General features: G+C 42.0%; 1 protein-coding gene across 8 annotated transcripts in view; it reads right to left on the bottom strand.

Annotated features, from left to right (window-relative positions):
* HECTD4 (HECT domain E3 ubiquitin protein ligase 4) overlaps positions 1–26,027 on the bottom strand; it is a 187,197-nt gene that overhangs the window by 86,387 nt on the left and 74,783 nt on the right. For 5 of the 8 annotated variants that reach the window (XM_047696834.1, XM_047696831.1, XM_047696833.1 and 2 more), the window contains exons 8-17: positions 19,670–19,862; positions 16,010–16,168; positions 11,329–11,442; positions 10,452–10,592; positions 4,974–5,206; positions 4,447–4,592; positions 2,660–2,730; positions 1,668–1,773; positions 953–1,073; positions 137–265 (exon numbers count right to left, since the gene is read on the bottom strand). In XM_047696834.1, coding sequence (XP_047552790.1) covers positions 137–265; positions 953–1,073; positions 1,668–1,773; positions 2,660–2,730; positions 4,447–4,592; positions 4,974–5,206; positions 10,452–10,592; positions 11,329–11,442; positions 16,010–16,168; positions 19,670–19,862 — 1,413 coding nt within the window. The remainder of the gene's footprint in view (positions 1–136; positions 266–952; positions 1,074–1,667; positions 1,774–2,659; positions 2,731–4,446; positions 4,593–4,973; positions 5,207–10,451; positions 10,593–11,328; positions 11,443–16,009; positions 16,169–19,669; positions 19,863–26,027) is intronic. The other 3 variants (XM_047696835.1, XM_047696832.1, XM_047696829.1) reach the window with 1 other exon arrangement.

The following is a 26,027-nucleotide window of genomic DNA, read 5'->3' on the forward strand; positions in this document are numbered from 1 at the left end:
GACCTACTATTACCTCTCACAAAAATATAAGCCACATGGTGAAATCTGACATCGTAATACACAGAGATTTAGCCAATTAAGCTGTGCTTTTACACACAGGGTAGAAAGCATTGTTAGAAGAAAGCTTGGTGTTTACCTGTACCTTCAATGTCTCTCCCTGCAAGGAGTTGTCACTGTCATCATTCTCATCAGGTTTAATCAAAATAGTGTTACTGAGAAGGTGGTTCTGAACTGCCATCAGATAGCGCAGGCAGGAGGATGCAGCCTTTAATACAAACAAGGGCATTTAGATGATCTACACCCTACTGAAAGGGGTCATGTAATCCTCATGTGTTTATAAGATTTGGACAAGGGAAGCAAAAGAGAAAGTACAGAAAACAGACCAGGTTAGTTTCTCAGGTGACTTATTTCCACATGGCTTTTGATACGTCACTTGACAAAATTGACTGTAACTTTGTGCCTTCTGCTACAGAATTCACACTCGTCACACAGATACTTACTTGAATTCTTCCCTCTTAATAATTTTTCCTCCCACCCTCTTCCCCTCTCATGCGTCTCCACTAGAGAAGAGTCAGTCTACCCAAACCCTTAAGAGAATTTCTTGGTTCTTTCCCATCTGTGCAACAGTGAAGCTTTAGAAAACAATGTTATAGTAAAAATTAACAGGAGGGGAAATCCTATTTTAAACAAAACCAAAACATCCAAACTCAAACAATTCACTGCACCAAGACATTTAAGCAGGAGGAATAAAGTCTTTCGAGAAAGTATTCCAAGTGGATTCGTACAGCTCTGTATTTCCAGGAGAAAGTGTCACCCACCGACTTTCATCAACTAAGGTTGCCTTGGAGAGCGTGTGTGTTACGGCAGTGTGTACATACACACCTCAATACGGTAACATGAAAACGGGGACACATGATACAATTCTGCCTTCATGAAACACAGTGTTACTTACAGGCACGGTTGAAAGGAGTTTTTGAAAATCCTCTTTAGAGACGGTTTGGCACTTGGTGATTAAGATACAGGATTCCCGAACAACGATCTTCAGGATGTAGTGTAAAAGTTCATCATTTAGTCTTTAAAATGCAGGAAAAATGCAACAATAAGATACCGATGGTTTAATAATAAAAGGATAAATTGTATACAGTTGGTATGAGATGACAAATAGAAGACACAAAATTAACTGGTTCTGTAGGTAAATCATCCCACTCAGTAGTGATGCTAACAGCTAGGTGTGTCGTCTAGATCAAACTTACAGAAACAAAATGGTACCCAAGCACCCAGTCCAAGTATTTTGTAAACAGCAAAGAAAACCCAACACCTCCCTCCCCTTCCTAGCTCTCAACATACCCTTCCCCTCTCTCACAGCGCAGGGTTTTGGATGGCACCCTCCACCAAGATTTTCAAATAAGCTCCATCTCTTATTTCCACTGAGAACCTTGCTGCAGGCCTAAGTTATTCTGGTGATACAACTGAAAAATGCTATCATCGCTTCTTAGGGCAAGTGTGGGATTTATTAGCTTTCAATTGATCTGTGATTTTGACTTAACATGCTAATTATCATATCAGATATTACAGGGGACTAACACTGATCAAACACATTTAAATGCAAATTAATTACTGGAAAAAACACAGCGAAGGCGAGCAGTCAACAGCATAACTGGTGTCACCTGTAATGCTCATCCTCCTCCCCGCCAAATCGGTTGTTTTGAAGCTGTTCGGCTAAATTGGTTAGAATCACGTCCCGCAGCTGGGAGAGGCCGCTGTTTCTCTCTCCTGACACAGAATAAAGCTCCGTAAATGACCCTGGTGATTACACTTAGAAAACGGACGCTATTAAAACAAGTTTGGAAAGGAGCAGACGGTGACCATGTAGGGGCCCCAGGCACAGGTACTCACACGAACGGGAGCCGCAAGAACATCACAACCAATCACGCTTTTTAAAACCAGTGCATCCTGATCAAAGCGTACATCAGAAAGCGTGATTTCTAATTCTTTAAGTTAGTATTGCTTATTTTTCTTTTTTTAAATATTTTATTTATTTATTCGATAGAGAGAGGGATCACAAGTAGGCAGAGAGGCAGGCAGAGAGAGAAGGAAGCAGGCTTCCCACTGAGCAGACAGCCCGATGCAGGGCTCGATCCCAGGACCCTGAGATCGTGACCTGAACCGAAGGCAGAGGCTGTAACCCACTGAGCCACCCAGGCGCCCCGTTAGTGTTGCTTATAAATGCAGAGTGTCTCTGACAGGGTGAATTTTGTTGTATTTATTCAAATACATTTGTATTTAAATAATTATATTATTATAATATTTATTAAATATTTGCATTTGTTGTATTTATTTAAAAGTTGGGTTTTGGAGGGAACAAGCTGACTTAGGAGACCCCAAGAAGTCATTATCTTTAATGTGCAGTAAACATCTACTATCAGGCACCTTCTGCGAAGCAGTGCGGTTAGAAAAAGGTTTATAAAGCTTGAAGATACAGAGAACACAGTTTCTGCTCTCAGTCTGGTTGGAAGTGTTGGCATATGTGCAGATACATTTTAAAAAGAATACTAACAGGTACAAAGAAAAGAAATATCTATTATCTTAATATCCAGTGGCTTCCTTAGGGACAAAAAAAGGGATGGTTGTTCAAGGAGAATTCAAGGATAATTCTCACCTTCCGTTAAGACCAGCTTCAATAAGTTATTGATTTCGGTTTCACCGGGGTACAAGATATTTAAGCCAGAGCTGAAAGGGCAGAAAAGTAAAAAAAAAAAAAACTTTTCAACAAATGTCCTACAAAATCTAAACTCTAAATAATTTGTATTTACATTAAAGATGGCTGTGTGATTACATAAAACTCTGAGGGAAGTTTCATCACTAATAAAGTGTTTCAACTAATAAAGTCACGACAGAGCCCGTTCACCTCCCTGAGAAACAGGCTCTCTCTCCTCGTATCTACCAGTTACCAAAATAAGACCATGTCTGAGGCCGGATATGGAACTAGTTAAAAGAGAACTGAGCTATAAAAAGTCAATGTAGTTGAGCCAGGTATAGATCCAGATTGTGACCAAAAGCACATGTGAGAAGTGGTATTTCTAAATCACAGCTTTTCCAAAAAAGTCAAGATGGAAAGCAATGCAAGTAGTGTTAGAATTGTGTTGTTGTTGTTTTTTTTAATGAGGTTTAACATACAATAAAGTGCATATTTTTCAAGCGTAAGTATGACAAATTTTGACATATGCAGAGACTCATGAAACCACCACAATCAAGGGAGTGAACATACCTATTACCCCCAGAAGTTTCCTCATGACACCAGGTTTAAGTTACCGCCTTAATACTTAATACAGAAAGAGACCCAAAGCATAATCGATTATGGAAGAGGAAAAAAAGTCCCCTCCCACTCTGCCCACTCCCATCATACAGTTCTTCTGGACCAAGCATTCAGTTCTCTCTTTATACTTGGTCACTAAATTATACTTGGTCACATTAAGGCTATATTCCTGGACAAGAGTTTACAGCACACTCAAAGTTAAATAATTTTTAAGTTAAAAATTAAGTTAAAGTTAAGTTAAGTTAAGTTAAAAGTTAAAAGTTAAAAGTTAAGTTAAAGTTAAAAAAAAAAAGTTAAATAATTTTTTTAAAAGATTAAAGGATAATAAGCAGAAAATGGTCCACAAATTCTGCCATCTTCTCTAACAAGGTTTTAAATAGAATTTAAAACGCTAACATTGCTGAGCATTTTACATCAGGCTTCACCTTATTAAAAATCTCACAAATCCTTAAATTCAGTGTTATTTTTATGCCCACTTTACAGCTGAGGAAATGGAAGCCTTGAGCCAAGCTAGTACGTGGCAATGGAAAGACTAGAACCCAGGTCTCTTGGCTGCCCGATTCTGTTTCTTTGCCACCTTGCCACACACCCTCCCCAAATGACAGGAACATCCACTTGCAAACCATCCAAATATCCTCTCAATGGTTTTGCTTTTTTCTTTCCTTTCAAAATTCTTTTTTTTTTATTTTTTATTTTATTTTATTATTTTTTTTTAAAGATTTTATTTATTTATTTGACAGAGAGAGATCACAAGTAGACGGAGAGGCAGGCAGAGAGAGAGAGAGAGGGAAGCAGGCTTCCTGCTGAGCAGAGAGCCCGACATGGGACTCGATCCCAGGACCCTGAGATCATGACCTGAGCCGAAGGCAGCGGCTTAACCCACTGAGCCACCCAGGCGCCCCATCCTTTCAAAATTCTAAAGGCAAGATGAGGAATGTAGTTACACATATGGCTTGGGGCCTCTGGGAGTGGGGCCACAAGCCCTCTCCAGTTAAATTATTCCCTATGCACAAGGTCCTGACTGTGGGACGGGGTAAGAGACTTCTATGCCACCGAATTACAGGAAGATTACAATGCAGCACAGGAGAAGCAGTCTGCAAAACCCAGGAAGAAAATCATTTGCCGATTACCTGATGGCAAGACACACTTCCTTCTGAATTTCAGGGCAAATTTGGTCTTTTGGTGCCATCAGCAACTGCCAAAGCAGCAGTCCAGACCGTCGAATGATGTCGCGATTCCTTTCGGTTTGTGGGCTGAAGAAAAATTTAAATACCACCTACAGAAACATAAGGAGTAGATTTAAAAATGCTAATTCTACTAGGGATAAAATTACCCCAATGAAAAAAGCACATAGTAGATATTCTTATGAACAGATATCCAGGTGGATTTTTAATCACAATCTCCTCTATTGTGTAATGTTTTAATTAGAGTAAATATTTTCTACATATTAATTGCAATGAGCTACCTACACCAGTCCTGCGTTAACTGTAATGCAACGCGTATGATTACATTTCTAATTACAGGATCAGAATGTGATTAACATATAAGACAGGAATTATTATTAAACTTTTCTTCTGGTGGAAATTAGCTGGCTGAAAACCAAACTTTGGGTTTCTTTTTTTCTATTATCTTACTTCTGTCCAAACAGTGCATTTACCTGAAAGACAACAAGAATACAGCGTATGATACAGGTATCTCCGTTAACCATGGCCTTCTCCATAATGTCACAAATACTGCTCAGATGGTGTGCTTCAATTGGATGCTGCTTGCCCAAGACACTTGTGATTGGAAGATTGGGGTTGGTGGCAAGAAGATTGAGTTGGTGTATGCACATCGCACCAACGTGGTGCAGTAACTGGTTTATAACCTCATTCGTGGTTATAGCCTCTTCTAAAAAATGAAAAGAGAAACTCAGTGAAGAAAGATATGTCCATGGGTGGCCCCCCAAGGGAACAGAACTCTGGTTTACAAATGGCACATGCACACTAGGACAGAGTATCTTGGCTCCCATCTCTTCCACCACTTCTGGAGAATCCTTTTCCCTGCCACAGGGTGCTGGGGTGAAAATGAACACATTAGGGAATCCCCCCCACTTTTTTTAAGATCTTTTTTACTTATTTGACAGAGAGAGATCACAAGGAGGCAGAGAGGCAGGCAGAGAGAGAGGTGGAAGCAGGCTCCCCACTGAGTCGAGAGCCTGATGCAGGGCTTGATCCCAGGACCCTGAGACCATGACCTGAGCCAAAGGCAGAGGCTTAACCCACTGGGCCACCCAGGCACCCCGGGAATTCCCATTTTTAAAGAGCATAAGTAACCGCTGCGAGAGCCCTTTCTGTAGGCTGGACAATGGGCTAGATGCTTTACATGCATTACAACTCTGTTATAAACTTAGACTATTTTAGCCCTGTTTTGTAGTGGAGTAAATTAATGTCAGAGAGGTTAAATAACTCACCTTAGGTCACACAGTTACTAAGTGTAGAGCTGGGATTTGATTTAGGCTGTCTCTGCTCAGAGCCCATACTGGAACCAGTCTAGTCAAATCCATCTTCTACGGCTTTTCTAATGATAGAACACCACCCCCACTGAATCCCCACCCCCAGGTCCACAAATATCTCCTCCCACAGTACCTCACCATTTTTATCTCATTTAGTCACCGCAACCTAGAGAGCCATCAGTTCAACCTTGAGGGTTCATGCGCATCCTCTTACATAATAATAAACACCCCATGGATGGTCATGGGCATTCGGGGAAGGAGGTGAAAATAATTTAAATAGGCAAAATGCCAAAAAAACAAAAACAGAAACAAAACAAAAAAAACCAACAACCAAACAACAAAAACCCAAAACCCGCTTTTCCCCTTAAACCAGCTGAAATGAATGACCTCAAAGGAACAAGAAAACATGTGATCTAGGAGAGGTGGGCCTAGGTGTGGGGAACCTGGGTTGCAAAAGGACTTTGGGCACTGGAAGCTATGAGGAAAGGACTCATGGAAAATCAAAGAGAAGGTAAACTCAGCCAAAAGTGAACTTTTCAGTTGTATGTTGACTGGAAGGCCAAGCTGGGTTCCACACTCTTCTGTGACTTAAGCCCTTGCTTTTAAAATAGAAATCAGATTAGTACTATTCATCCTCACCAAAGACATTCTGAAAGCTAGCCTCTAGGACCTATATCCAAATAAATGAGGTCTTAGATTTTTATACCGAGTTAGATGGGAAGCCGCTGGAGGAGTCTGAGCAGAGGAGGGACAGACCTGACTACGGAGACTGCAGAAGACTGTGCAGGAACAAGCGTATGGGGCCGGAGGAGTGCAACCGTGGAGGAAGTAGGAAGGAAGACCAGGGAGCTTGGCCACCGTGATCATCTGCCGAAGCCACGGACGCCGAGGTGAGAGTCGTAGCAGCACAGGGGGTGGGAAAGGGTTGGACTGGGGATAGATCTTGAGGATCGGAGCAGACAGGATTGGCTGATGTCCACTTGGATGGGAGTTTTGAGAGAAAGAGAATCCTAGAGAACTCTACCTTTGTGGCTTAAGCATATGAAGGGACTGTGATCCCTACACTAGAATAGAGGGAATTCAGCAGGTATAGATTTGGAGAAGGGGGAAAACAGTTTTTTGACAGGCTGTAGATGTCTAATTAGGCCTCTGAGTGAAGGTGAATATGTAGTCTAGAGATTAAACAAGAAGCTTAGAGAGAATAATTAGGGAGGCACTAATATATCGTTGACTTTTTTCCTCTTTTTGCCTTTCTTAAAAAAGATTATGTACTTATGAGAGGGAGAGAGAGAGAAAGCATGGAGGGGAAGGAGCAGAGGGAGAAGGACAAGCAGACACTCTGTTGAGTGCAGAGCCCAACATGGGACTCAATCTCAGGACCCAAGAGCATGACCTGAGCTGAAACCAAGAGTCAGACGTCTCACTGAATGAGCCATGCAGGCGCCCCTGCTGTTTCTTTATCTCCCAACAGCTTCATCAAGATAGAATTTAAGATAAAATTTACCCATTCTAAGTGCACAACTCAACGATTTTTAGTAAATCTGCACATATACCAAAATCAGAAATGAAAGTAGAGAAGTTACCACTGACCCTTTAAAAATTGTAAGGAAATAGTATGAGCAACTTTACATCAACAAACAGGAAAACGTAGTTGAAAAGCACAAATTTCTAGAGACACACAAATTACCAAACTCAGGAATAAAAAAATCTTATAACTACATAGCCTCAAACTATCACCTCCCTCAAAACATTAATTACTGTGGTAATTAACATATGTACACAAGTTCTCTGATGCTTGTCCTTCCAGGAGGTGGAACTTAATTCCCTTTCCCATAAGCATGAGCATGGGCTTAATGACTGGCTTCTAGCTGGAAAGGGCAAAATAGTAACTTTGCAGTGAAGAAAGCTGACATTTAAACCAAGTGATCATTTTTTTTTAAAGATTTTATTTTTATTTATATTTTTAAAGATTTTATTTATTTATTTGACAGAGAGAGACACAGCAAGAGAGGGAAGACAAGCAGGGGCAGTGGGAGAAGAAGAAGGCTTCTGGCTGAGCAGGGAGCCCGATGCAGGGCTTGATCCCAGGACCCTGAGATCATGACCTGAGCTATAGGCAGACGCTTAATGACTGAGCCACCCAGGTGCCCCTAAGATCTTATTTCTAAGTAATCTCTACACCTAAGATGGGGCTCAAACTCACAACCCCAATGCCAAGAGTTGCATGCTCCACCGACTGAGTCAGCCAGGTACCCCAAAACAAGTGATCAATTTTTTTTTTTTAAGATTTTATTTATTTGACAGAAAGAGCACAAGCAGGGGGAGAGGCAGAGGGAGAGGGAGAAGCAGGCTCCCTGCAGAGCAGGGAGCCCGATGTGGGACTCGATCCCAGGACTCTAGGATCATGACCTGAGCTGAAGGCAGTGGCTTAACCAACTGAGCCACCCAGGCGCCCCCCAAGTGATCAATTTTAATAAATCATGTTTGTATCATGTACCCTGTGATAAGATGTAATGAGAAAAGCACTTCACTTCTGTGGTATTCCTCCCTAAAATCTAAAGCCTCAGTTCAAAATGGAAAAAACATCAGGGGCGCCTGGCTGGCTTAGTTGGTTAAGCGTCTGTCTGCCTTTGGCTCAGGTCATGGTCCTGGGGTCCTGGGACTGAGTTCCGAATTGGGCTCCCTCCTCAGTGGAGGGTCTGTTTCTCCCTCTGCTCCTCCTCCACCTCCCTCATGCTCTCTCTTTCCCTCTCAAAATCTAAAAAAAAAAAAAAAAAAAGAGCGAGAGAGAAAACAGCAGATGAACCCAAACGGAAGGCCATTCTACAAAATGTGACCAGTACTCCCCAAAAGTGTTCTTTCTCGCTCTTCAAACAGGATGACTCTATCCATCTACGTCCATGTCGCAGATCATTTTCTCCCACCATCTCAAATCTGCTGCTGAGCTGCTCTTTGCAATCACTGACCTTTTCAAATCCAGAATTTCCAACTGGATCTTTTTTCAAAAATTTATTTGTTAAAATTCTTTTTTTTCTTTTTTCTTTTTTTTTAAGTCATAGTCATCATACTTGTATCTTTTCAACAGGGCTTCCTTTAGATGTTTCAATACATATATAAAGGCTGCTTTAGTTTTCATCTGCTAAATCCAACATCGGAGTTTCACCTACAGTGTGTAGCTACTGACTTCTGTTTGGTTTGGGTTTTTTTCAATTCTTGTTTCTACTTTGTTACTTTCTTTCATCTGTGTACTTTTTTTTTTTTAAGCCTGCCTTCCTAGGAATCATCTAGTCTGAGTCAAAGGCTGTGCTCAAAGACCTTGAGCCAGTAAGTCTGCCCCTCTGGCTGGGTCTGTGTGTTTTGGGGTGGCACACCAAGGGTCACACGGCTTTGAACTCTGCCCTGGATTTTACTTTGTCAGACCCTCTCACATCTCCACACGTACGTGCAGGCTCATGGTCAGCCAGGCCTGTGCGACCCACCTAGGCTGGACCCTCTCCAGCTTCTTCCACACAGACGGACAGGTAGCTAACCAAGGCCCTGGGTAGCTTCCTCACTACCCAGAGCTTGTGAGTAACTCTCTGGCTAGTCTGCCAGTTCTCTGCTCACCCTACTCCCAACCATAGCCACAGGTGAACTAAGCCACCAGTATTCTCTGTTGGCTTGCCACTCAGACTGGTACTGTTACTGACATTGTTGCTGGGCAGGAGTCTTTTCTAGGTATTGCTCCGGATCAGGTCAGCCCCCTCTGGAAGCAAAGCCGATGGTTTACACGATCTGCCCCATGCTGGTGGGATTATTGCACTGACCAAGCTTAAGGTGGGAGACAGGGGCATCCCCATCTGAGAGTACCACAGACTTCTACTGTTTTTACCCAAAGTTCAGTGGTTTTTAAGAATATTCACTTCTCATTTTGGTGCATGCCCTTGGTTAGTTTCCAGAGGCTAGAAATAGTTGTTTTTGGTAATCATGTCCATTTTATCATTGCTTTATGGGGAAAGGATTTGCTCCTCTACACCACTATAGCTGACCTTGAAGCCAAGAAATTTTAAGTTAATAGTAACTTAATGTTAAGAAATACATACATCCTTTTTTAGAAACTTCCAATTATAAATCTGTATATATAAACAGGTTATCAGTGCAAAACATTAAAATGGCAAACAATCCCATGGCCAGTACAAATAAAGAATCAACTTTTGCACCAAAGTTCTGGCAATTTTAGAGTGACATAACAGTTTTCTCTAAAAAAGTCCCAAATCCTCTATTTATTTACATATTTATTTATTTAATCATAAAACAATCCAGCAGGGTGCCTGGGTGGCTCAGTTGGTTAAGCGTCTGCCTTCGACTCAGGTCATGATCCCAGCCAGGGTCCTGGGATCGAGCCCCACATCGGGCTCCCTGCTCAGTGGGGAGTCTGCTTCTCCCTCTGCCCCTCCCCCTGCTCATGCTTTCTCTCTCAAATAAATAAATCTTAAAAAAAAAAAAAATCAGGCAACAAAGATGCAGGATTCACATTCAAAGAGGGAAAGCTGTTGACACATGTTGTCGCCTGGGCTACGTTACCACTTCCTAACACTACTGAGCTCTCTCCTATTTCATGAAGGAAAAATCTGTTCCTCTGAGACTACGAGGGCGCCTCACCTTTGGGCTCAGTGATGATGTGGCTGACTCCAAGTCTCTGACAGACGTAATGGAAGGCCTGGTTCCCTGGATTGCACCACTGATCAATATAATCATTCGAGCACGTCCACAGCATGTTGTTCACTGTGTCGTAACAGGCGCCTGCGGGAAAAGCACACTTCATTCAACCTCCATGCCATCCTCAGGCCGTATACATATTTCTCCAAAGCACTGCTAAAGAACGGAATGGCGACTCTGTCCGCTGCTGACAGTCCACATCCTGAGTCCCGCATATTTATCGGGCAAAGCATTAGATTGGGGCTCAGCAAGAAAGCAGGACTCCATCTCTACTTTGCTTAACTCCTTCATAAGAATGGAACAGAATGGAACTCGTGGAATACACAGTTCTTAGTAACTGACTTGTGATCCTTTTAATTCCCTAAAGGATTTAAGTGGTTTAAACCAAAACCCAGGTATTAACAGGACTAATGAACATTAACACATAGTGAAAGCCTTAGTAACTGAGCCCAAGATTTAAATATGAGCTTCCCAGGAGCCAAGGCAAAGAGAAAATCTAATATATTACATAATGTTCATTTCCTAATAGTAAGAAGCACAAGAATGCCTCATGGGAAATAAACCTCTTCACAGCATGAGCTGTGAGAAGAATTTGTTATGGGCATTCATCATACAACCTGAAAGACAGTATCTTCGATAGCAATTTATGCAGAGAAAGGTCACCTACGGCCGTTTCTTATGTTGATCCTTAAACAGCAGCATCAAAAAAATCCTTTCTTAAAAGGAAAAGGAATTGGCAAGATTTTTTGAGAGAAATTGCTTAAATTAAATTGAATTAAATTTAAATTGAATTTTCTAAGGAAAAGTGGGCATTTCTTACCCAATCCTGGTACAAGAGCACCACGCCCCAGTGAGCTTCCAGCAGCATCTATGAGATCGGCACGACTCGTGAACTGACCATCCGAAATATTATACACCAAGCTAGAGGCAAGGACTTTGGAAACAAATATTAAGCTGTTTAATAAGCCTTACGATGACAGTCTACTTTTCAAGTTTAAACCTTAGGCTCTTAAGACTTTCATAAAAATCACACCTTTTTTTGTCATCTATTGGTGGTAACAATGAGGAGACAGAATACAAACGTAAGACCACACAAAAGAGGGCAACTGGTAGCTCAGTCGGTTAAGTACCCGACTTCAGTTGTAGGATCAAGCCCCGTGTCGGGCCCCACATCTCAGCAGGGAGCTGCTTCTCTCTCTCCCCACCCCTACCCTTTCCCCCCTGCCCACTTGTGTGCTCTCTCAAATAAATGAATCTTAAACACTCACACACACACAACCCATCACAAATGTCCTACTAAATAGTGAGCCTTATTTTTCAAAATGTTTTAAAAATGGTAACTTTTTGTTGGGCACCTGAGTGGCTCAGTCAGTTAAGCATCCGACTCTTGATTTCGGCTCAGGTCATGATCTCAGGGATGTGAGAATGAACCCTACACTGGGCTCTGTGCTCGGCGAGCAGTCTGCTTGAGATTCTCTCTCCTTCTGCCCCTCCCCCTGCGCTCACTTGGCTCTCTCAAATAAAATCTTTTAAAAAATAAAATGGCACCTTTTGCATATATTTTCAATATAGATTACCAAGAGTCACTGCAAGAGAAATCATGATCACTAACATCACTAGGTAATACCATTTATAATACTTTATATATAGTTGCGGCTCAATGAAGGTTGAGCATAGCTAACTCAAACATAGCTAGGTTGCTGTCCTTCCAAGCACGAACTCTAAAACTTGGAGACACTTTGGCCTTTTCCCTTAACACAGGATAGGGCAGTGATGTCAAGCATGGGCTCTAGGCTTCTGGGTTTGAATTCCAGGTCTACCTCTTCTGTGTGACCCAGAAAATGTACTGGAACCTCTGTTTCCTCATGTACACAGTGAAGCTAATAGAAGTACCTACCCTACATAGTTATTGTGAAGATTAAATGAATTAAAACATTTCTATAGGACCTGCACCAGCACAAACATACTATTATTATTTCTTCCCCACTTTTTTTTAAAAGATTTTTATTTATTTATTTGACAGAGAGAGATCACAAGTAGTCAGAGAGGCAGGCAGAGAGAGGAAGGGAAGCAGGCTCCCTGCTGAGCAGAGAGCCCAATGTGGGACTCGATCCCAGGACCCTGAGATCATGACCTGAGCCGAAGGCAGCGGCTTAACCCACTGAGCCACCCAGGCGCCCCTCTTCCCCACTTTTAACATAAAATTCTAGCAAGTTCCTTTTTCTTATTCCCATCCCCCTTGTAATTCAGATCCTCATCATGCCTGATCCAAGCTATTATCTAAAATGTTCTTTTGGGGGGCACCTGGGTAGCTCAGTTGTTAAGCGTCTGCCTTTGGCTTAGGTCGTGATCCCAGGGTCCTGGGATCGAGCTGCACATCAGGCTCCCTGCTCGGCGGGGAGCCTGTTTCTCCCTCTCCCACTCCCCGTGCTTGTGTTCCCTCTCTCGCTGTGTCCCTTTCTGTCAAAGAAATAAATAAAATCTTAAAAAAAATAAAATAAAGAAAAGAAAAGAAAAAGAAACTGTACTTTCAGGACACCTGGGTGGCTCAGTTGGTTAAGCCTCTGCCTTCGGCTCAGGTCATGATTCCAGGGTCCTGGGATCAAGTCCCACGTCATGCTCCTTGCTCAGTGGAAGTGTCCTTCTCCCTCTGCCTCCTGCTAACCCTGCTTGTGCTCTTTCTGACAAATACATAAAACAAAATCTTTTAGGGGTGCCTGGGCAGCTCAGTGGGTTAAAGCCTCTGCCTTCGGCTCAGGTCACTATCCCAGCATCCTGGGATCGAGCCCCAAATGGGGCTCTCTGCTCCGCGGGGAGCCTGCTTCCTCCTCTCTCTCTGCCTGCCTCTCTGCCTACTTGTGATCTCTCCCTCTGTCAAATAAATAAAGTGTTAAAAATAATAATAATAATAAAATCTTTAAAAAAAAAAATTGTACTTTCTTTTCTACTTTCCACTGTGCCAACCTGCACACCAACAAACTATCTTCCCAAATCTCTTTTTCATTGTGTTTGCCATGCATACATCTTTCCCCAACTTGGCCACTTAAATGCATAATACCTGCTTTTCACGACTTAAACTCGAGACCTCAGGCTGTGTCTCCTTCCTGCCCCCTCTCCGCAATAACCCTTTCTCTCCGATTCTGCAGCACTTCGTCTGCCCCCCACGGTTCAGGCGGTGACACAGGATTGTATATTGCCCTCCACTTGTTTCACACACACTGACAGCATTTCTCCCAACCAGACCCAGCACCACGGCTTCCACTTACTGAGTAGCCTCCACAGCGACCAATGTGAACAGGACACAGAAGAAATTTAAGCATTTATTGATTTGTTGCCCTAAAACAGAATCACTATGTAAGCTATAGCCTCATGAAAAAATGGCAGTGTGAAGGCCTGCTTTAATCGAATGGGGCCAATTTCAATGGAGTGACAAATTGAGGCTAAAAAGAGCTTAATAAGACTCATGCTAAATAAACAAATAACCCAATTTAAAAATGGACAAAGGATTTGAATAGATATTTCTCCAAAGGAGACATACAAATGGCCAATAAACACAAGAAGAGATGTTCAACATCATTTGTCATTAGGGAAATGCAAATCAAAACCACAATGAAATACTACTTCATACCCACTAGGATGGCTATAAACTTTAAAAAGCAGAAAATAAATATCACTGAGGATGTGGAGAAATTGGAACCCTTTTATGTTGCTGATAAGAATATAAAATGGAGCAGCCACTTTGGAAAACAATTTGGCAGTCCCTCCAAAGGCTAAACATATAGCTACTGTATGACCAGAATTTTATTTCTACGTTTACACATAAGTGAACACGAGCCTCCACAAAGACTTGTCCATGAATGTTCATAGCAGTATTACTCAAAATAGCCAGAAAGCAGACACAACCCAAATGTCAACAAAATGGGGTATATCCATGCAATGGAACATAATTCAGCCATAAAAAGGAATGAAGTAATGATTCCTGCTACCAAATGGATGAACCTTAAAAACATTAAAAAAAGCCAGTCACAAAAGCACATATATTATATATTCCCGTAAATATGAGAAGTCCAGGGATAAACCCAGACAGACAGAAGCAGATGGGTGGATGCCAGGGGTTGGGGTGAGGGGAGTAAGAAGGGGAGTGACTGCTGATGGGTATGGGTGGGAGGTTTCTTTTTGAAGTGATGGAAAATGTTCTAGAAGTAGATAGTGGTGATGGTTACACAACTCTGAATATACTAAAACCACTGAATTGTACATTTGGAAGGTATGGATTTTATGGTAAGTTGTATCTCAGTGAAGCTAGTGTTAAAAAAAGAGACTAATAGTAAATTTACATCATTTATTCAAGGGCTAAAGGGACATACTGGTTACACGAACTGTTAGAGAAAACAAGCTGTTGAGGAAAAAGTCCAACCAATCTGATTCTAAAGGCAAAAGAGTGTCCAGTTGTTACGCATATCTCTATCTAAATCTCAAACACATGCAATGTGTTGAATGTACTTGAAGTGGCCTAAAGGCTGATATCAGACACATGATATTGTACAAACTGCTGAGATCAAATTTGTATCATCAGGCTTACAGTACGAAATGCTTTTTTGAAAGTCTATATGTGAAATAGGATCCTTTAATGGGATAACTACAAATCATTTTGAGAGGACAGAATGTGAAAAAATCGGGAATGAAAAACAGATTTAAAAACATTTTAATTTTATGTGCCTAAATAAATTTCAAGGAAAAACACAAAGTGTTACCATATGTGAAAGGAACATTTGGGTTTTTGTTATTTCTTAGAGATACTCTCACAAAACTTTATTGCATATGATCCCCAAACAATAGTGTGAGATACTATTTTTCTTTTATCTTTGCAGGTGGGAAAACTGAGGCTTGGAGGGGTATACTTAATTAACATTTCTTTCTGAATTGGACCTTTTTTGCTTCACATTTTGTTTATGTGTCCTAAAATGAAGGCATTTTACATACTTTATCTATTTTCAAAGATTTGATTTATTTGACAGGGAGAGACACACCGAGAGAGGGAACACAAGCAGGGGGAGTGGGAGAGGGTGAAGCAGGCTTCCCGCTGAGCAGGGAGCCCGATGTGGGGCTCGATCCCAGGACCCTGGGATCATGACCTGAGTGGAAGGCAGACGCTTAACGACTGAGCCACCCAGGCGCCCCTCACATACTTTATTTAATAGCTTTGGAATTCTATTCATAGTGGGTCAAGCGCTCGCTGTGTCAGCAGCAAATATGGCAAAAGAGTATTTCCTAAAATTGTCTTGAACACACAGGATGACGGCTTTCAGAAGTGTACTACTGTATCATCTACAAAAATTATAGTTTTAATTCCCCCTAACCCATAACCATATCGATAAGTTTTGTTGTTTTCAACGAGCCACTGCAAACAACAGAGGAAGTTTAACATCATTAATAGGAGAGCCTTAAATTGCAAAGTTAGAGACAAATTGGGCAAAGTGCCACAAATAAGACACACTTACTTTTTAGAGACGACAAACCACTTGTTCCCCCAAAAAGAGAACGGGTGGCAGAGCTGCCTGACCCCCCCGGGGGCGGGACCAGCATCACCAAGTATGTACCACAGGTATAGATGGGCGTTTTCCGAAGCATTTTCAGAGGCAGGCCACAGCTAGTATTTGCTGGGGAAAGGAATGGAAACAGTGATAAGTGTTTGACACCAGATTAATTTGATTGCCAAAACAGATTACAGTAGGATGAAGGGGCCCCATGTCCAAACAAGAATATGCCCAGATTTGGAAACTACAGCAACAAGTGGTAATCTAAGGAAAAATAATGATCTTCTGGCCCAGTCTCCTGGCCCCAAGCGCCCTATTTCATGAGCTGAACATTTTTTTTTTTTAAGATTTTATTTATTTATTTGACAGAGAGAGATAGCACAAGTAGGTGGAGAGGCAGGCAGAGAGACAGAGGGGGAAGCAGGCTCCCCACTGAGCAGAGAGCCTGATGCGGGGCTCAGATCCCAGGACACAGGGATCATGACCTGAGCCGAAGACAGAGGCTTTAACCCACTGAGCCACACAGGTGCCCCGAGCTGAACATTTCTAAAAGGTGTTCCCAATACCCAATATGCCTTTATGTCTCAAAATTTCGCTCAAAAGAATGAATCCTCGCATGGACTAGATCTCAGAATGAAAGAAGAATCCTGCTGTTTGTGCTTCCCAGAAACTGCACTCCAACAGACATCTTTTCATTTTATACAGAACAAATTCTTAACAGGTTTGGCTTATTACGTTCATCACAAACAGCTCTGAACATGAAATCAGCCTGAAATTTCAATCTATAACTAATTAATAAGAATAAAACCTTTCACAGTATCTACACAGGATAATTTTACATCTGCATGATTTATGAACCCCTTACATATGTTATATATTTATAACATATATAGTTTATATTAAATATATAACATATATATTTAGGGTCAGTGACAAACTAAGTTATGATTTCTAACCAAGAGGTATAAAATGCACACTAATCTCTCTTTGTCACTGGCAGATCTGAAAATGCATATTTAAGGATTTCCTACCTATTACTCTAGTGAGGACTGATAATGGCAACAGAAAGTCAATTGGAATGTTTTACCTAAGAAGCTGTCAGGGCATAAAACAGAATTGCCCAGATAGACGTAAAATTGCCTTTAGATGGTTTAGAAAAATGAGAAAAGCAAACCCTAATCTGTCGGATACTTATTTTGAACACCTGTGCTTCTAAACAGCTCCACTTAAAACTCCAAATCCTCAACAAGTATATTCTTCATTCAGGGGCATACATTACCCCACAGGTAGGAAACCCAAAAGGGGCAATGATTGGGAAATTAGCAACTTTGTGAGCATAACATTTTTACCAGGATGTTTTAATACACGTCATATTAACATGGTAACAGGTATTAGTTTATCCCAGAATAAAACATCCTAGACCCTTTGAATGCTGAACTGTCAAAAGTCACTTCGTCTAATAACTGGTGAATTTTTATGCAGCAACATCATGTCACTGAATGTGCAGAGAATGAATATGAAAGTATGAGCTCACATGTTTTGAATACATATCAGTTTTCACAGTTTTCTAAATATACCCTTGCCTTCTGAGTTCTCTGTCTGATTTCGCCCATATTTCCTTCTCTAACAAAGATTCCTTTAGTACTTCTATTGTTCAGGGTAGGATTCAGTTTTCTCCCAAGGGAAAAACCCAGAACAAGCCCTTGGCTTGTCAGGAAGCTGTTTATTTTGGTAAAAGGACCATTCTCTACAAAGTATTTCTACCATTCAAATTATCCATAGACCCAAGTTATGATAATTATTAATAATTTCCTCACTTACATTTGATATAATAGAGACCCATGAAAATAAAATTCTATCCTTAAGTTCTAATATGAACCAGTAAGTACTTAATTTGATAGCCTCATAATGAATTAATCAAATATTTTCTCTTCCCAACATTTCAGTATGTGAAAGGATTAAAGCATAAAATTGCATTAAATTCATTAAACATTAATTCAGACGCATTTTTCTATATACGGTATATTTTCTAGCCTTATCTTTTACTACAGTCCATGATTTGTTATAGAGTCACATATAGTTGGTATAATTTCCAAATTCATCAAGAAGAATGGGTCTTGGGGCACCTGGGTGATTCAGTGGGTTAGGGCCTCTGCCTTTGGCTCGGGTCATGATCCCAGGGTCCTGGGATCAAGCCCCGCACTGGGCTCTCTGCTTAGCAGGGAGCCTGCTTCCTCCTCTCCCTCTGCCTGCCTCTCTGCCTACTTGTGATCTCTGTCAAATAAATAAATAAAATCTTAAAAAAAAAAAAAAAAAGAAGAAGAATGGTTCTTAACCTTGTTTTGGCCATATAGATGGCCTTGAAAGTCTGGTGAAAATCAGGATGGATACACTTAAGATGTAGAAAGCTTTGGGCAGTGTGTTCATGAGCCTCTTCAGGCTTATCTCAGTTGAGAACTCTTGCTTTTGAAGTACAGAACAGTATGCTTCGTAGGCTTTTTTTTTTTAATTAAAAAAAAAAGGAGGAAAATAAGAACACATAAGTTTGTCTTTAATTGTATTTGCATAAAGAAATTCTGTTAGGTTAAATAAAAACTAAAAAATACAGTTACCTACAGGAGGCAGTGCAGGGGCAAAAATGTATAACATGCCGAGATGTGAGACTAAGATTTCTTTGTACATACTTTTCTATATTGCTTCTACTTTCAACCTCTATAAACGTATTATCTATTTAAAATATTAAAGTGCAAATACTACCTGATAAATTCTACAAAAAGCAACCTCCGTTGTGGAAGGTTTGCCTCTTATTTGCTTGGCCAAGATTGTATTTAGTGAAGACAATGCTAAACATGAATTTTTTTACATTTATAAAGTATACGCTAAACATGAAATCAATTTACATTAATGATAAGGTATTTACAGTTAAAGACAGGGCTATTTTGAATTATTATAGATTCATACCAATTCATGTCTATAGCCAACATATAATGGTTTGGAATTTAAAAAAAAAAAAAAAAAGGATGGCCTGGAAATAAAAAGGCGAAGTACATAAAGGCAAGTGCTTTATATGGGACACCATGAGTACTTAATAAAATGTGCTGTCCAAGGGACGCCTGCCTAGCTCAGTCAGAGGAGCATGCGTTCTTGGTCTTAAAGTTGGGAGTTCAAGCCCCACACTGGGAGTAGAGATTACTAAAAATAAGTACGCTTTAAAAAAAAAAAAGAAAAAAGTACTGCCCGAATTCCAGAGGCAGCTCTCACTAACCACGAGCTGAATGTCCCATGAACAGGCTTGATACTCTGTACAGTACCATGGTGCAGACCTGTCATCACATGTTTGCCCAAACCCACAGAATCCGCACCACCAAGGGTATACTCTGGACTTCGGGTGATCATGTCAGGTCAATACAGGTTCACCAACTGCAACAAATATACCACCTCTAGGTAAGGGGGAGGACTGCGCATGTGTGGTGTCAGGAGGTTTAAAAGGGAAATTTCTCTACCTTCCTCTCAGTTTTGCTATGGACCTAAAACTGCTCTAGAAAATGAAGTCTTAAAAGATATATATGTAGCTGAGTGGAGCTACACAAGGTAAACAGATACAGTGAGCGAAGGTCAGCGTACCTGCTTGGTCTTCTTTCAGTGTGTTGGAGATGGTGGAGCCAGTAAGGGCAGCCAGCGTTGCGGACGGGGACGCTCTATAGCGTGAGAGTCTGCTCAGAAGCATCTCATTAATGCTTTTTGCAGATTCGCCCTCTTTTCTCATCAGAATTGTGCGTTCCTGAAGCGGGTTGGCTACAAATACACCATTTTCAACCTAGTGGTTAAAGAAAAAGAGGTCATCCTTCAGTGATACTGGTTTCTACCAAGTCAGCAGATTTCTACTCAAAAATGGTATCATTGTGATCTGGTTGCTCAAAACCTTTTCCAAAAACTGCCCCTGAGTAGATGTACACCTCAAAACATAAGTGTTCTATAGAAACTACTGAGAACAGGGATGCCTGGGTGGCTCAGTGGGTTAGGGCCTCTGCCTTTGGCTCAGGTCGTGATTCTAGGGTCCTGGGATCGAGCCCCGCATTGGGCTCTCTGCTCAGTGGGGACCCTGCCTCCCCCCTCTTTTTCTGCCTGCCTCTCTGCCTACTTGTGATCTCTGTCAAATAAATAAATAAAATCTTAAAAAAAAACTACTGAGAACAGGGGCACCTGGGCAGCAGGCACGGTGGGTTAATTAAGCCTCTGCCTTTGGCTAAGGTCATGATCCCAGGGTCCTGGGATTCAGCCCCACATCAGGCTCTCTGCTCAGTGGGGAGCCTGCTTCCCCCTCTCTCTCTGCCTGCCTCTCTGCCTCCTTGTGACCTTTGTCAAATAAATAAATAAAATCTTTAAAGAAACAAACAACTGAGAACAAAAGAAAGGCAAGGTAAGTTTGAGCTTTCATTTTTCCTAACAGCAGAGATTCTAAAAGCAGTGAGCCACGTTTTTTTTTTTATTTTAAATTTTTCTTTTTTTTTAGTGAGCCAAGTCTAAGAGGTTCTACAAAAGGCAGTTGATTAAAATTCCCTATATTGAATTCTACAGGCAGCTCTCCCTAATTACAAGCTTCTGACAGGTACAAGTAAGATGAGAGAAAAACAAATCAATCCATTTTCTGATTTACTATTAAGTACAACTAGGAAGATAATGTCTTCTTGAAATATAATTAGTGGCTAAAATCCAAATTCTGTACTGACAGCAGCTGACATTAGCCCCAGCTGCTTGGGCGCTGGCGCAGCCATCCTGGAAAAAGGCAGACTTTGTCTGCTACACATACATGCCAGCAACAGCTGGATCCTTGCTGCGGCTCAGCAGTTCTTCCTTCAACACTTGATTCGCCAACACAATCTCTGCAGTGGGGATTCCAAAATTCCTTCAATTTCAAGCTTGACTTTCAGCAGAGCACCTAGCTGGCTTTCCTGCTGAAAAGATCCAGACCACTTCCTGGAGGCTGCTCCCACCCATCTCTCTTCCAACTCAAGTATCTGTACCCAGCCTCATTTATCCTTCTTTTCCTCTGAATTCAGAGGAAGAAGTGCGTTCGCCTCCTGCAGTTTAAGGTTAACTCTTCCGATTCTGCCTCCTAACTGCTCCCTTAATTAACTCCCTTCTGCCCTGTTATCGTCAGTCTCCCTTATGTCTTCCTTCTTGCTGGTTTCAAGTATACACAGACCTTAAACAAGACCTTGGCGGCCCACTCAAGCACCCTCCCTTTTCTCCACTTCCATTCACTGGTGAACATCGCAAATTACATCTCATGCTTCTGCATCTCCCTGTCCCCTTCTAAACCCAAGCTCCTGGATCTGCCAGAGGCCCCAGAGACTGATGCCACTAGCAAAGGCAAATGGGACCGGCCTGCTGCTCCGGGCTAGAGAGACAAGAGGGGATGCGAGGGCAGAGAGGCAAGGCTTAACAGAAGCAAATAAAAAGCAAAGGAGTCCAAAGTGAAAGGTTGGTAACAGAGAAGAAGAAAAAGTAAGCAAATTCAGAAGCACAGCCAGGAAAGGTCCCAGAGAGGGCTGCACAGAGTTGGGGAGACCTTTAGGACACATTCATAAGCGATGAGAGAAAGGATTTCTTGGAGAGTCCAAAAATTCTACTTCTATTTCCTTGCCCCTTCTTCTTCCCCTTTAGAGGACTTAACTCCACCTCCTCCAACAAGTGGACATGCGTGATGGTCTACATATAACCTGAAACTAAAACCTTCTACCTCTTCCTTATCTTCCATGTGGGCTCTACTATGTTTGCCAGGCTTCTTGGGGCTCTCTTTCCACAGTTTTGGTAGAACACAATCCTGGTTTGGGTCTTTTTAATATGAACACTGACCTCTGTGTAAGGTACTCTGTTAGTGAGCTGAACTAACACAGTCCCTGCCCTCCTTGCTCTCGTATTTTTTGGTTCCACAGTCTCCACTTGCTTACACAGAAGCCTGCCTGGGATAAGACTCAGCCTCTGGTGTCTAAGACCTCTGCCTGGAACAATCTGTCCCCTGGTCTTCCCGTGGCTGGCTCTTTCCACTCATTCAGGTCTCAGGCAGAATATCACCTCCTCAAAGAGACCTTCTGGACTACCAATCCAAAGGAGGGCCTCCTCCACCCTTTCCCAGGCCAGAGCACATCACCCTGTCCTGTTACCCACACAGCACTTGCGGCTCTCTGAAGTTATCTTATTCATTCATTTATTGTTTGCTCTACCTCCCCCACCCCGACGGAATGCCGACTCCCCAAAAACAGGGCTTCTGCCTGCATCGTTCACCAAAAACATCTTCGGCTCTCAAGGGACAGCAGTAAATACTTGATGCCTGACTGAATAAACAAACCAGCGTCTTCACTTGAATCCAATCCCACCTCTTTGTGGTGTGACTCCCACGTTCCTATAAACAGACGCGTCCTTGCTACTGAGATCCAGTCCCACCCTCTCTGACTGCCTCCCACTCCCCGGCATTTCCTCTCAAATAGCCTACTGTCGCCTAAAATGTAACACAGCCACATCGTTCTCCCCCACCCTCCGGCTAGAGCAACCTTTACCAAGCAGAGCTCTATTTATGTCCCACAACTCTAAGAAGAACCCTTCAAAGGCATCCAAGATAAAAATCAATCACTCTAAGCTTGGCATTCAAAAGCATTACCCAATCCGCCCCATGAGAAAAATCAATGGAGACCTTCAAAAAAAAAAAAAAAAAAAAAAAAAACGATGCTATTGTGTTCAAGTACTTTGAAAATACTGAGCAGCTGGCAGAGCACCTGGGGCAGCAAAGAGGGCTGCAGTTTGGTGCAGAGTGGTAAATCTGGGAACCTCTACTTGGCAGAGAAGCTCTTCAGGATTGCAGAGCTACCGATCTAGAAAGGAGGGAAAGAGCCCAAGAGGAGTCAGCAGCATAGAGTTTGTAGTGCCTAGAAGCTTCCCTCCTGGAAGCCTCCCAGCAGAGGCCACCATCCTCCTAAGCCTGAGGACTGAACCAGCCTCTTATGTGGCCTCCCATCTCCACCTGGACACCCTAATGCTCTCCTCTCTGCACACCAGCCAATGATCATTCACCAACGTAAACGAAACCATGGCCTTCTGGTCTCAGAACCCTGCAGTAGCCTCCCAACACACTTAAAATAAAACCCAAACTACTATGAAGGCCCATATGGTCCATCCTCCACCGACTTCCCAGCCCCGCCGGCTTCTGTTCACCCTTCCTCACTACGCTCTAGGCCTCGCTGGCCTTCTGTCACATCTCCAAAGTGCCACGCTTCCTCCTAACTCCAGGCCTTGTGACTTGCTGTTCCCCCTTCCTGGATTCAACAACTATTCCAGTTTGCTCAGGCCTGTCCTGGTTTTAGTGGCAAGAGTCCCATGACCGGAGAAATCTCAGCCCCAGGCAAACTGGGATGCTTGGTCACCCTATCCATCAGGAGGGATGGTGCTTATCATTCAGGTCTCAGCTCCAGTGTCCTTCCTTAGAAAGACCGGATCTGCCAGGTGAACTAGAGTTGCTCCCCATCTCCCCCCCAATCACTGTCACCTCACCCTGTTTTATTTTCTCACCTCTTATTTATCACTAGCTGAAATGGTTTTGTTGTTTCTTACTATCTCCTCACCCTCCTGTGAGCTCCTTTAAAACAAAGGCCTGTTACCCTGCTACCCAGACAAAGCGTAGTAGTAGGTACTAGATGAATACCGATGAATGAAGGGCATCTCAGTCATCCAGATCATAATTTAAAGGAAATAATAAACCTGTGGGGAAAAGGGAAGGGACCTAGAGTGCCCATTACTATGCTGACCATATGTTTAGGAAGGGATATAAAGAGGACAAAATAGCAATAAAATGGTCACTGAATCTCTCTGAAGAACAGTGGTTTATGGAGAGTGTGTATATGTGGGGCAGGAAGACCTCAGCACAAAACAGAAGATGTAAAAAATGTGCTCCAAAAAGGTAAGAAAGGAGTTATAGAAGATTCTGTTATTCCGTAGTCTTAAGGGCCAGAGTCTAAGTGTCTTAGAACTGCAAAAGCCGGTGGCTCCAAGTGGCAGGCTAGGACACTGGTGGCCCCAGGGAATGATGCACCTGGAGTCATGCCCTCATTTAGTTTCCTGCACACTGACTCTGGCCTTGGCCACCAGAAAGCATGATGCAAGCAGAGGCTTAAGGCGCTCTTGTGCTCTTGAAAAGCCGGAGAATGGGAGGCGGTCTTGTCCATTACAGCCCCACTCAAGCTCCAAGCTGAATAAAGCCGCAGGGGTGACCTCAGCTTCCCCACACAGAGAAGGACCACGACCCAACTGCGCCCCACCAACCTCTAAATCATTACTGCTAGCAGTCAATTTTGGGCTTGTTTGTTGAACAGTTAATTGAAATACCCCCAAAGTCAGAGATTGTTCCATATTAATAATTTGTTAGATAGAACATTCTCTATATTCCCTTTTTTACGTTGTTCTAATTATATTCCTATAGTCTACTTTATGTCATGATTACTTATCTACTCCATTCTGAGTAGAATCAGAACTCATTTTGAGAGACCAGCACAGCCAGGGAGATTCTGCTCTGATTACCTATGCATTTTAGCCAGCCCTCAATCTTTTAGTTTTCCCTCGAGGCTAAATACCAGTACACCTATTTTGGAGATCAGACTTAGGATTTTTCATAAGAAATGACAACGGAAGAAGCTGGTGATATTTGAGGTGCCAAAAATAGGTTTTTAGTTATTTAATTTCTGGGAGCACCTGGGTGGCTCAGTTGGTCAAGTGCCCAACTCCTGATTTCAGCTCACGTCATGTAGGGTCATGAGATCAAACTCTGTGTGGGGCTCTATGCTGGGCATGGACTCTCGCTTAATAGTCTCTCTCTCTCTCTCTCTCCCCTCTCCCCTCATCCTGCACTCACGTTTGCACCTTCTCAAAAAAATACAGATTTGTCTCCTAATTATAAAACTAAAAATGGTCTCTTCTATAGCTGTTTAGTCGCTTTACGAATCTTTAAATCTTGCTTTATTCTTGACCCAAAAGTTGCCATGAACTATTAAAACCAGAGCCTGCTCAAAACTCTGAAGAGCTCCTCATGTCCCCTCTAATAAAATCCAAATACCTTACAAGGCCCTACATGAAATGGTCCCAGCTACCTATCTGACCTTACCCATCACCACCCTCTCACTACTCACTTGCATGAGGTACAGAAATGTGTATAACATGTGACTCTTGATCTCAGGGTTGTGAGTTCAAGCCCCACACTGGGCATAAGATTTATTTATTTTTTTTTTTTTTTTAAGGAGGGGGTGGCACCTGGCTGGCTCAGTTGGTAGGGCATGCAACTTTTGATTTCTGGGTTTTGAGTTCAAACCCCACGCTGGCACAGAGCTTACTTTAAAAAAAAAAAAAAAAAAAAAAAAAAGTATAACAAATTAGCATGTGTGTAAAGACAGAAAAGGAAAAAATATGCATATGTATTTGTACATGCTCATATTAGGAAGAATACAGAAAAACGTGTTAACATTATTTGCCTCTAGGGAGGGAAGAAAATGAATAAGAAGGTGAGTAGGTGGGAGACTTTTGTATCATTTGAATTTTTAGAACTATATAAATAGACTATTTTTAGAAGTATTCAAAACAAGGTAACCATCACTAAATTTGGAGAGAAATTTATCAGCACTCCCAAGTTTCTGGGTGAAATCATAATTCATAGTAAACCTAATTCTTTCCAATAATTATCATTAGCCACATCTAAGCAGCAAATATTTATACTATTTAGAAACCAAAATTTCCATGAATCAGAAAAATAAAGAATTTTAGTCTTCAGCCTTTTCAAAAACGAAACCCTGCCATTTGTGACTACATGGATGGGCCTTAGAGTATTATACTAAGTGAATAAATCTGACTGAGAAAGACTGTATGATCTCCCTTTGGAAGACAAAAAAAGGTCAAACTCACAGAAACAGAAAAAAATGTGGTTGCCGGAGGCTGTGGGGTG

The sequence above is a fragment of the Lutra lutra genome, chromosome 12 (genome assembly GCF_902655055.1).
Source record: "Lutra lutra chromosome 12, mLutLut1.2, whole genome shotgun sequence".
Classification (NCBI taxonomy): domain Eukaryota; kingdom Metazoa; phylum Chordata; class Mammalia; order Carnivora; family Mustelidae; genus Lutra; species Lutra lutra.